Source organism: Tauraco erythrolophus, chromosome W (genome assembly GCF_009769465.1).
Source record: "Tauraco erythrolophus isolate bTauEry1 chromosome W, bTauEry1.pri, whole genome shotgun sequence".
Classification (NCBI taxonomy): domain Eukaryota; kingdom Metazoa; phylum Chordata; class Aves; order Musophagiformes; family Musophagidae; genus Tauraco; species Tauraco erythrolophus.
The window spans coordinates 3,663,615-3,675,948 of NC_141497.1; the positions used below are offsets into that span (position 1 = coordinate 3,663,615).

Consider the following 12,334-nt stretch of genomic DNA (forward strand, 5'->3'; position numbering starts at 1 on the left):
TTACTATAGAAAGGGGAACACTGACCTTCTGGTATGGGATCCACTCTTTAGCAGTTCTCTTGAATCTTCCTCTTCAGCCTCCTTGACATCCTCATTCTCCTCAGGTAAAATATTTGATAGTAGAAAATGTTTTCTGCATATTCTTCAGGATGTTCTGTTATTGCTTTTTTAGTCATTGCAAGGGGATGTGCTTTGACTATTGAAAGAATTTTGTAAAGCAGTATCCTATGTTATGAGTAATACACAACTCAGGATGCAGTATGTCAGGCTTTCAAGCTAGGGAGCAAGGGGGAAGAAGGAACACTAAAAGCCTTAGGAAAATTCTATCTTGCTTTTGTCTTTTTTTCTCTCCTCTCCCTTTACAAAAAAAAAAAATTATCATCATCTATGCTGGAGGAAGAATATAATCCTATTTTTTCAGTTGGTAAAGTTGGGAAATTAAATGGAGGTTGTCACAGCAACTGAGAGATACTGAGCTTGCACTGTGAATAGGGATGAGTTTTTTCTTTCCTGGAAAGCCTGTTGAGCTATGTAGTACAAAACCACTGTGGAGCTTTGCTGTGAGGAGCTTGTTTCCTGTAGGAAACTATGAATCTGTTAGGAGATGTGTGGGCGTAATCCAAGGGGAGCAGGAGAAAAATGGCGGGACTGAGACTGGAATTAAGGGGGAGTTCCTGGCACCACCTGAGAGTAGGTGTATTGGAAAGAAGAGGGTGGGCTGAGGAGTATGGAAGGTGAGGGGGCAGATACTGTGTGGGAATTTTGGGCGCAGGATTTTGGAGGATATTAGTGTAGGCAGGACACTGGCAGACTTTCCTGAAACTTGGTCTTTGAGGGGGAAAAAGTTTACAGAAATAGGCAATATTGATTTTTACATTCAAAAGGCAGTGAGGGAGAGGGAGGCAAAATAGCATGTGAGTGGGTATGTGTGTTGAAAAGGCTGAGAGCAGGAGATGTTGAGAAACTAGTTCAGAAAGAGGAAGGAGAGACCGAAACAAAACCAGATATTACAACTATGTTAGGACCTGCTTACTAAAAGTATTTACTTAAATTATTGACATTTATTATCTCGGGGGATTTAAGATGAAATCTACTATTTACTAACAGTAGCAGATACACTGTTTCATAGTTCTCTTCAGTCTACCTACTGCATGTCTATTTTCCAATACCTACTGTCTTAATGTAGAGACTCTTATCCCATGTGCCTGAGAAAGGAAGTGTTCACTGTTTCTTTTAGCTAGATATTCCTGTTCAAAAACTTATAATAGACCTTACTTCTTTGTTCACGATCATGGCTTTCTAACTGTTTTCATCTATACTTGATCATATAGGTTGAAGAACAGTAAGAAAGAGAGAATTCTGTACAACTAGCACCAATTCTTCTTGGCCTTAGTAATGTCCCTTTAGCAGCAACCAGCATTGCTATGTAACCCTTAGGATTTTAAGTGGAACTTATTCCTCCACTACAAATTCATGTTCCTTGAAAGTTATGTTTTATAACAAATCTAGCTTACAGAAATTATTAGGTTGTCTCTTCCTCACTTAGGTATCCATTCAAGATTATTGGCTAGTGGATCCACATTTATAACATATTTAAGGACAAATTTTATATACCTTTGTCTCAGTCTTTAATAGTAAGACCAGTTGTTCTGGGGGTACCCAGCCCCCTGAGCTGGAAGACAGGGACGAGGAGCAGAATGAAGCCCCCATAATCCAAGGGGAAATGGTTAGTGACCTGCTACACCACTTAGACACACACAAGTCTGTGGGACTGGAAGAGATCCACCCAGGGAGCTGGCAGAAGTGCTCACCAAACCACTTTCCATCATTTATCAGCAGTCCTGGATCATTGGGGAGGTCCCAGTTGACTGGAGGTTAGCAAATGCGACACCCATCCACAAGAAGGGCTGGAAGGAGGATCCAGGGAAGTACAGGCCTGTCAGTCTGACCTCAGTGCCGGGGAAGGTTATGGAGCAGATCATCTTGAGTGTCATCATCTGGCACGTACAGGACAACCAGGTGATCAGGCCCAGTCAGCATGGGTTTATGAAAGGCAGGGCCTGCTTGACCGACTTGATCTCCTTCTATGACAAGGTGACCCACTCAGTGGATGACGGAAAGGCTGTGGACGTTGTTTATCTGGACTTTAGAAAAGCCTTTGACACCATTTCCCACAGCATTCTCCTGGAGAAACTGGTTGCTCATGACTTGGATGGGTGTGCTCTTTGCTGTTCCCCAGATCAGTACTGGGGCCAGTTCTGTTTCATGTCTTTTCAATGATCTGGATGAGGGGATCGAGTGGACCCTCAGTAAGTTTGCAGACAACACCAAGTTGGATGGGAGTGTTGATCTGCTTGAGGATAAGAAGGCTCTACAGAGGGATCTGGACAGGCTGGATAGATGGACCGAGGCCAATTGCATGAGGTTCAACAAGGCCAAGTGCTGGGTCCTGCACTTGGGTCACCACAACCCCATTCAACACTACAGGCTTGGGGAAGAGTGGCTGGAAAGCTGCCCAACGGAAAAGGACCTGGGGGTGTTGGTCGACAACTGGCTGAACATGAGCCAGCAGTGAGCCCAGGTAGCCAAGAAGGCCAATAGCATCCTGGCTTGTATCAGAAATAGTGTGTCCAGCAGGACTAGGGCAGTGACTGTCCCCCTGTACTTGGCACTGGTGAGGCCGCACCTCAAATACTGTGTTCAGTTTTGGACCTCTCACTACAAGACAGACATTGAGGCACTGGAGCATGTTCAAAGACAGAGCAACAAAGCTGGTGAAGGGTCTGGAACACAAGTCTTATGAGGAGCAGCTGAGGGAACTGGGGTTGTTCAGCCTGGAGAAAGGGAGGCTCAGGGGAGACCTTCTCGCTCTCTACAACTACCTGAAAGGAGGTTGTAGCAAGATGGAGGTCAGCCTCTTCTCCCAAGTAACAAGCAATAGGATGAGAGGAAATGGCCTCAAGTTGCACCAGGGGAGGTTTAGCTTGGATATTAGGAACCATTTTTTCACTGAAAGGGTTGTCAAGCATTGGAACAGGTTGCCCAAAGCAGTGGTGGAGTCACCATCCCTGGAGGGATATCAAAGACGTATAGAAGACGTGGTTTAGTGGTGGACTTGGCAGTGTTAGGTTTATGGTTGGACTTGATGATCTTAAGGGTCTTTTCCAACCTAAATGATTCTATGATCCTATGAATATGCTGAAAAGAAGTTGTACTTTCTCAAAATAATCTTTTTTGCTAGCTGTATTATTGCTTTGATCTAGTGTTGGAGTCTATAGAGGAAGGCAAAGGATACTTAATTTGTTATATTGGTGGTTGTTACTATATCTATTTCTTTATTGGTATGCCTGGATAGGAGGCTAAAGCAGGTCAGGAAATGTTCATACAGCCCCTCCTGTGAGCAGAACTGTGGAGAGAGTAGCCTCTGGCTGATGAGCAGTGACAGGTAATTGGGATCCGTTACATCCTCTGTAGCCATATCTGGGGTGAGTCATCTACCTGAGGCCTCATACTTGAAAGTGGCTTGTGCAGAGTACTCTATATTTCATTGAAATTGGTGGAATATAGTGCCCTGTGGACATAAGTAGATTTTAGTTATGAAACATCTGTGCCTTGACAGACTTTATCCACTAAATAATTATTTAAAGCAGTGTTGTTCTAGGAGTTAACTAAGCTATGTACATTGGTGAAATGATCCATGGAATCTGAGCGTTCTAAAATGTTCTAAAGTATTACAATTACTAATATGCTTGGAAAAAAAAATTACTGAATTGGGGTATTTCACATTGTTGTTTAAATCAAGTTAGCTTCTGATACTCACTAACCTACAGCTTAGTTACGAAGACTTGAAAAAATAGACAACTTTGATCTGATTGTATTTTCCTTGAAATCAGTGTTTTATCTTCAACTTGGAGGTAAATCTAGGTAAACTGATGCTTAAAACTTTTGAAAATCTCAATCCAAAATTACTTAAATTACTTATTTTGTATCCAGAATATATACATGTCATGATCTAGCATGTCCCACAGATGATATGTTTTTTTGGTTTACTGTTAAAACATTTCTTTAGATATTGTTTTCTAACTCTGAGTTAATCATTGAACACCTGCACTATCATGGTATTTGAGCAGACAGTGATTTATGCAGCACAGAAGTAAACTTTGGTAACCTGTGAATAATCCTGCTTTATTAGAAGTTTAAGCTAACTTTGTTATCTTGAATAAGAACAACAAACATTTTTTAGGCAGCTATTGATATTATAAAAATACTTCTTTTTATTTATCTTCATTTTCATCCATGTGCATTTTTAAAATAGAATCATAGAATGGTAAGAGTTGGAAGGGACCTCAACTTCCAACCAATCAACTTCCAGGGATGGGGCATCTACAACTTCTCTGGGCAACCTGTTCCACTGCCTCACCACCCTCAGAGTGAAAAATTTCTTCCTTATATCTAATCGAAATCTGCCCTCTTTCAGTTCAAAGCCATTGCCCCTTGTCCTATCACTACATGCCCTTGTAAAAAGTCCCTCTCCAGCTTTCCTGTAGGCCCCCTTTAAGTACTCCAGGCTGAACAGCCCCAATTCTCTCAGCCTGTCTTCATAGCAGAGGTGCTCCAGCCCTCGCATCATCTTCATGGCCCTCCTCTGGATCTGCTCCAGCAGCTCCATGTCCTTCTTGTGCTGGGGACTCCAGAGCTGAACACAGTATTCCAGGTGGGGTCTCACGAGAGCAGAGTAGAGGGGCAGAATCATCTCCCTCGACCTGCTGGCCACGCTTCTTTTGATGCAGCCCAGGATATGGTTGGCTTTCTGGGCTGCCAGCGCACATTGCCAGCTCATGTTGAGCTTCTCATCCACCAGCACTCCCAAGTCCTTTTCCTCAGGGCTGCTCTCAATCCATTCTCCGCCCAGCCTGTACTTGTGCTTTGGATTGCCTTGACCCACGTGCAGGACCTTACCCTTGGCCTTGTTGAACTTCATGAGGTTCTCACAGGCCCACCTCTCCAGTCTGTCAAGGTCCCTCTGGATGGCATCCCTTCCCTCCAGCGTGTCCACAACACCAGACATCTTGGTGTCATCTGCAAACTTGCTGAGAGTGCACTCGATCCCACTGTCCATGTCACCAACAAAGATGTTAAATAGCACTGGTCCCAGTACTGACCCCTGAGGAACACCACTCGTCACTGGCCTCCACTTGGATATTGAACCATTGATCACAACTCTTTGAGAGCGACCATCCAGTCAATTCCTTATCCACCGAGTGTTCCATTCATCAAAACCATGTCTTTCCAGTTTAGAGACAAGGATGTCGTGTGGGACAGTATCAAATGCTTTGGATAAGTCCAGGTAGAAAATGTCAGTTGCTCTTCCCCTACCCATCAATGCTGTGGCCTCATCATAGAAGGCCACCTAATTAGTCAGGCAGGATTTGCCCTTAGTGAAGCCATGTTGGCTGTCACCAATCACCTCCTTATTTTCTATGTGCCTTAGCATAGTCACCAGGAGGATCTGCTTCATGATCTTGCCGGGCACAGAGGTGAGACTGACTGGCCTGTAGTTCCCTGGGTCTTCTTTTTTTCCCTTTTTAAAGATGGGGGCCATGTTTCCCCTTTTCCAGTCAGTGGGAACTTCACCAGATTGCCACGACTTCTGAAATATGATGGATAGTGGCTTAGCAACTTCATCTGCCAGTTCCCTCAGGACCCGCGGATGCATCTCATCAGGTCCCATGGACTTGTCCACCTTCAGGTTCTTTAGATGGTCTCGAGCCTGATCTTCTCCTACAGTGGGCGGTTCTTCATTCTCCCAGTCCGTGCCTTTTTCTTCTGTGGCTTGGGCTGTGCAGCTGGAGCTCTTGCCAGTGAAGACGGAGGCAAAGAAATCATTGAGAACCTCAGCCTTCTCCATATCCTGGGTAGCCAGGTCCCCCATTTCCTTCCAGAGAGGGCCTACATTTTCCCTAGATCTCTTTTTATCACTGACATATCTATAGAAGTTTTTCTTGTTGCCCTTGATGTCCCTGGCCAGATTTAACTCTATCAGGGCTTTAGCTTTCCTAACCTGATCTCTGGTTGCTCGGACAATCGCTCTGTATTCTTCCCAGGTTATCTGTCCTTGCTTCCACCCTCTATAGGCCTTCTTTTTGTGCCCGAGTTAGTCCAGGAGCTCCTTGTTCATCCATGCAGGCTTCCTGGTGTTCCTACCAGACTTTCTCTTTGTTGGGATGCACCACTCCTGAGCTTGGAGGAGGTGATCCTTAAATATTAACCAGCTTTCTTGTGCCCCTCTTCCCTCCAGGGCTTCATCCCATTGTACTTTAGTGAGGAGATCCCTGAAGAGGCCAAAGTCTGCTCTCCTGAAATCCAGGGTAGTGAGCCTGCTATGCACCCTCCTTGCTTCCCTAAGTATCTTGAATTCCACCATTTCATGATCGCTGCAGCCAAGGCTGTCCTTGAGCATCACATTCCCCACCAGCCCTTCTTTGTTGGTGAGAACAAGGTCCAGCGTAGCACCTCTCCTCGTTGGTTCCTCTCTCACTTGGAGAAGGGAGTTATCATCCGTGCATTCCAGGAACCTCCTGGATTGCCTGTGCCTTGCTGTGTTGTCCTTCCAACAGATATCAGGGTGGTTGAAGTCCCCCATGAGGACCAGGGCTCGTGAACATGAGGCAGCTCCTATCTGTCTGTAGAGGGCCTCATCCACCCAGTCCTCCTGGTCAGGTGGTCTGTAGCAGACCCCTACTACTATGTCCCCTGTCCCTGCTCTCCCTTTAATCATGACCCATAAGCTTTCAGCTGGGACTTCATTCATCCCCAGATGCAACTCCAGCTGGTCTTTGACATAGAGGGCAACTCCTCCTCCTCTTCTTCCCTGCCTATCCTTCCTAAAGAGCCTGTACCCTTCTATTCTGACACTCCAGTCATAGGAGTCATCCCACCACGTCTCCGTGATGCCAATAAGATCATATCCCAACAGGCGCGCACACACTTCTAACTCCTCTTGCTTATTCCCCATGCTGCGCACATTGGCATAAAGGCATTTAAGTTGGGCCCCAGATGAACCTGACTTCCTGGCTAGAGCAGCTGGAATTCCTTTCTGCTGTTCTTCAGGTGCTTCCAGCATATCTTTATCAATCTTGATATTCCCCCCCTCCCCCTTCAAATCTAGTTTAAAGCCCTGTCAATGAGCCCTGCTAGCAGTTGCGCTAAGACCCTCATTCCCCTCTGAGAAAGACAAGTCCTATCTGGTGCCAGTAGGCCTAGTGCCCTGTGGCCCACGCCATTATCAAAAAAGCCAGAATTGTGGCGATGGCACCAGCCATGGAGCCACTTATTAATCGACTGAATGCACTTGCTTTCTTCCAGTGTCAGTGCTCTCAACTGGAAGGATGGATGAAAAGATAACCTGTGCCCCAGATCCTCTTACCACCTGTCCCAGGGTCCTGAAATCCCTCTTGATTGGTCGTGGGCTCCTTGTTTCAGTTTCATCTCTATCCACATAGAAGAGCAATAAAGGATAGTAGTCCGTGGGCAGTACCAGGCTAGGAAGTTTCCTAGCGACATCTTTAACCCGGGCTCCAGGGAGGCAGCAGGCTTCCCTCAGAGCAGGGTCAGCCCGACATATTGGACCTTCCATCCCCTTCAGATGGGAGTCGCCTATAACTACTACCCTTCTTTTCTTCCCTGTGGAGGCAGTCTTGATACAACGGGTAGTCCTCTCTGACCCTGGTGACACCTCCAGTGCAGATGGTCCCTCAGCTTCACCATCCATCGACGGGCCTTCCACCTCCAGAGCCTCATACCTGTTCTGCAGGGGCACCTGGGGAGCTGAGGTAGGCAAGGAGCAGGGGGGTCGCCTGTTGCCCCAAGCACGGACTTCTTTCCATTCGTGGCTCACCTTTGAGTTCCTGTCTTCTGCCATGTGGGGTGAGGAATCAGAATGCCCTTTGTTTTGGGTTGCCTCTTCTGGGTCTTCCTGTTTTTGTTTTTGCTTCAGGTTGGACAGTGCCCAACACCTCTGATCTTTCTCTTTCTCAGGCTCCTTGATAATTCTCAGCCTTTCTACTTCCTCCCACAGCTCTGCAACCATGATAAGCAGATCTTCCACCTGGTCACACCTCACACAGCTGTTCTCACCACTGACCATGGAGAGGCTCAGGCACTCCCCACAGCCTGAGACCTGGACAGCTGTGTCTTTCTGTGGGAGCTCTGTCTGTGCTCCCATGTCCCTCTTGCCAGGTGTGGAGGTCTTTGCCTTGTGCCGGGTGGTCACCATGGCTGAGTTTTTTCTGAGAAGGTGACAGCTGGCAACTAAACCTCCCTCTCGAGCAGCAGCCCAACTGCCTGACTGCACCCTTCTCCCACGCTCTTCCACGCAAACTGCCGCACCACGCCCTGTTTGCCCATCCTGGCTGCCGCGCTCCTGGTTGCTCGTGCTCCCTGAGCGGGTCTTTTATAGGGGTGGGAGGGATCGCCGTTGCTCTGGCAACGCCCAGGCCACGTCAGCCTCTCCCACAAGAGCTTCCGGCTCCTGAGGGGGGGTCACTTCACTCCCTCGGCGTCTCCCGACTTTTCAAGAAAAGCCCGTGTGTGCCGACATCTGCTGTTGTGGTTTAGGCTGATCCGGCAACTAAACTCCACACAGCCGCTCTCTCACTCCTTCCCCAGTGAAGTGGAGAGGAGAAAAATATAATAAAAGGACTGAGGGTCGAGACAAGAACAGAGGGAGCACCCACCAACCATGGTCCCGGGCAAAACAGACTCGGCTCTTTTAAAGCAAAGCAATTTATTAAGAGTCACTTAAAAGGATAAAGAGAAACAAAACCAGTTACTTGAGAGGATAAAAAGAAACAAAGCCAGATCTTAGAAACAACACCTCCCCACCTTTCCTTTTCTTCCTGGCTCTACCTTCTCCCCCAGCGGCGCAAGGGGACAGGGAATGGGGGAGTGCAGGTCAGTTCATCCATGTTGTTGCTGCCACTCCTTTTCTTAAAGGAGGAGGAGTCCTTACACCCTTTTCCCTTGCTCCACCTTGTGAGTGGATCCCCTACTCACAAGGAAAAATCCACAGGCTTCTCCAGCGTGAGTCCTACCCGCAGGATGCGATCCTTCCCCATCAGATTGCTCCAGTGCGGGCTTTTACCACAGTCACGGATTCTTAGGGAGCTGTTGCCACTCGCTCTGGCATGGGTCGTCACATGGACTCTTGATGCGTCTCTACCTTGTCGTGCATCCCATGCTTCACGACCGTCCTCAGGCTCAGGCATCTCTTCTCCAACATGGCTTCTCCACGGGCTGTGAGTGGGTCTCTGCTCCACCGAGTCTGTCCTGGCTGCAGGGGGGCTGCCTGCTGTCTCGCCACCGGCTGCAGGGGAAGCTCAGCTCCGGCACACCTCGTCTCGTTCCATCTTCACTGACCTGGTGTCTGTGTGTGGCCGTTTCTCTCAGATCTCAGTCCTCTCTGAGTGTACTCGGCCCAGTGGGCATCCCGGGAGCGGGGCGCTCCCCGAGTTCCCCCGGTGGTTCCGCCACAGCCATCCTCAGCGAGTGGCGCCAGCCCGGCGCGGGCAGCTGCCCAGCCGGGAGCTGGGGCAGTGCCCTCTTCCCTTCTCTCCTCACTCCCGGGCAAAGCACCTTCTTCGGTTCCTTTGTCCCGACTTAAATAGGGCAATTCGCAGAGGCGCTGATTGGTTCAACCCGAGGGGGATGGGAGTCCGATCTGGTGGCCAGAACCGGATCTGACTCGGTTCCAAAACCAGGGAAGTCACAGGGAGCAAATCCCCTCTCCTGCCACCAGAACCCCTTTTCATCAACCCATCACGATAGTCTTGCACATTTACACATTGCTTTTGTATAGGATTTGTAGTAGTATTTTAAAACCTTTGAATAATATTTAAAATATCTGTTAGAAAGGGAAAACTGTGTTAAATCTCTGTTTATTTGGGCTTGAAGAATATACTTGTTCATGACAAAAGGACAACTGTAAAGAGGACGCCTATACTTTTGATCCGAACTTTTAAATGTGTTGCGCTCTAATTCTGTATGCCACTCCACTGTTGCTCCTAGCTTTGCCAATCTGCAAGATGTTGAGAATTGACTAACCTTGCATTTGCTGCTTCTGTTGTCATCTACTGCAACAGGCAATAGCCAAGTGCAGGGAATACTTGTGGAAAACTCCTGTTTTCCGGCAGCCTGAAGACTCTAGGATGAGAGAGGAAATATACTGGGACAGATGGTGCCTTATACATACAGTTACTCACTAGGTACGGATTGATACAGACAGAAGAATATCATGCAGGATCTCATGACTGCATTGTTTTCATTCATTCACCAGACAGCGATTTATGTTGGGCCTTCCCATTACACACATTAAGGGTAAGAGGATAAAAATGTTTGGAAGGAACCAGAGAAGGGTAGGTGTCACGTTACAACACAATGTTAGGTCGATAGAGGATAGAGAGGGGGACTACCTTGAGCTCTTTTCAATTTGACCAGTCTACTGGTTTCCCAAGAAAGACGAGACCCTTGTACCCAACCCGCCTGCCTCCTGGGCAGCCCGCTAAGTTGGAGGGTGTTCGCCTGACCTGTTCAGGGACCCTACGGGCAGCACAATGAGCCAAACCCCTTATACTCTCTGTATCAATTATGAAATTTCCGGAAACTTATATTTATATATATACGACAAACTTTGTATCCTGTCATGAACATATGTAATAGATTCGAATATAGTCGGTGATAGGGACTGACTGTGAAAACAGAACTGATCAGTGATAATACTAACTAGCTAGCAAGATGTTAGTAAGTAAATGCGCATAACACAGAGCTCTTACCCAATAGGCGTCCCTATGAGGGGGGAGAAGAGAGGTCCAGCCGGTTGACTGGTCCCAGACGTTACGATGGAGGGCTTCCCCCAACACCCCCTTCTCTTAAGCCATTTTTATACTTTCAGGTGGAGCTTGAGTGACTCTAGTCATGCAAATCTTTGTCAGGATTGGTGTAAATTTTCCTCGCTTCCATTTAAAGGTGTAGACTAGAAGAAATTCAGGGCGCATGCTCAGTGGGGATTGGTCGCATCCCGGAGGTGGGTAGCTTTTGGGATGGAGGTGTGTTTTGGTATTATAATGATATTATAATGAGCAAAGTTCACCTAAAGGACAAGAATTTTGCAACTTGTTAAACATTACCATGGCCAAATTGCCCAGGTAAATGCCTGGCTGGGTCTTGGTGTCCCAACTCCATTCACCACCATTGTTGAGGCAACAGTTGTGATCCGTCTTCCTTGCCAGCTGTGCGGTTACCTTTGCCAGCCATTCTCTATCCCTGATAACAGGGACAAGCCATGGTACCTTCATACCACTCTGCTCCCCATTTCAAGGACATTGTATTCAGCCAGGGCAGGCCTTGTCCATGCCAACCGCATTGTGTTCCTGGGAGCAGCAACTGTGTCTTGCCTCAAAGCTACTTTAATATTACAGCTTGTGAGCTGAACTTTGCAGAGCAGTGTTCTTCCATTCCCCCCATCTTGGTTATTTTTCCACATTAGATTTGATTAAATAACTTTGAAATAAATGAAAAGCAGAAAGCTGTGGAGAGGAAACAAACATGGAGTAGGACACAAGAAGGAAAAGACAAAGATGAGAGAAAGTGAAACCATGACAGGGAAGAAATTAGAGGAATAAGGAAAGTCATGAGAAATAGGGCCTTAAGGGGAGAGAAACACAATAAATTACTTGTTGGCTTACTTGGAAAATGATTTGATTGACAGTATGAAGTACGCGTGATATGTGGCTGGGTTTTTTTTCTTTTATTTGTAAGTGATGTGATTTTTAGCCTACTAGAGCGGTTATTTTTCATGCTGGCTAGTAATCCTCATGCAGTGGATATTGAACTTAGAATGTACTAAACTGCTTGTTAGCACCAACTTCCTTCAAAGTTAAGACAATGAAATAAATATTCATCTTGAAATTAAAAAAAATCAAATTATTTAATTAAAGGCATTGCTTTTTCTTAACTGTGCAGAGCTTTGCTTTTCTAGAAATAGGAATGTATAAATGTTTTCAGATTAAATAAAGTTAAATAAATTGGATTTAAAACTGTTCCTTTTTAACACCCAGTATTTGAAGCATGGATGATATCATGGTAATGCTATAGGGATGGGGAGTGGAATGAAGCCTCCAGAGGGCAAAGGAAAAGTGCACTTGGGCAAGTGGGCCATGACTCACTGAATACCTGTGATACTGCAGCAGACTACTCAATGTTTAGCATGCACTGTCTTCCTGGGGCATAACAAGAATTTTAAAGGAATGACTGATATTTCAGAAGTGAATTTACTTGG

The 12,334-nt window shown here is 46.6% G+C and overlaps 1 protein-coding gene across 4 annotated transcripts in view; it reads left to right on the forward strand.

Annotated features, from left to right (window-relative positions):
- Positions 1 to 12,334, forward strand: part of LOC104379675 (F-BAR domain only protein 2-like) — a 140,645-nt gene that overhangs the window by 95,952 nt on the left and 32,359 nt on the right. For all 4 annotated transcript variants that reach the window (XM_086630249.1, XM_086630251.1, XM_086630252.1 and 1 more), the window contains one exon: positions 10 to 104. In XM_086630249.1, the coding sequence (XP_086486375.1) occupies positions 10 to 104 (95 nt within the window). The remainder of the gene's footprint in view (positions 1 to 9; positions 105 to 12,334) is intronic.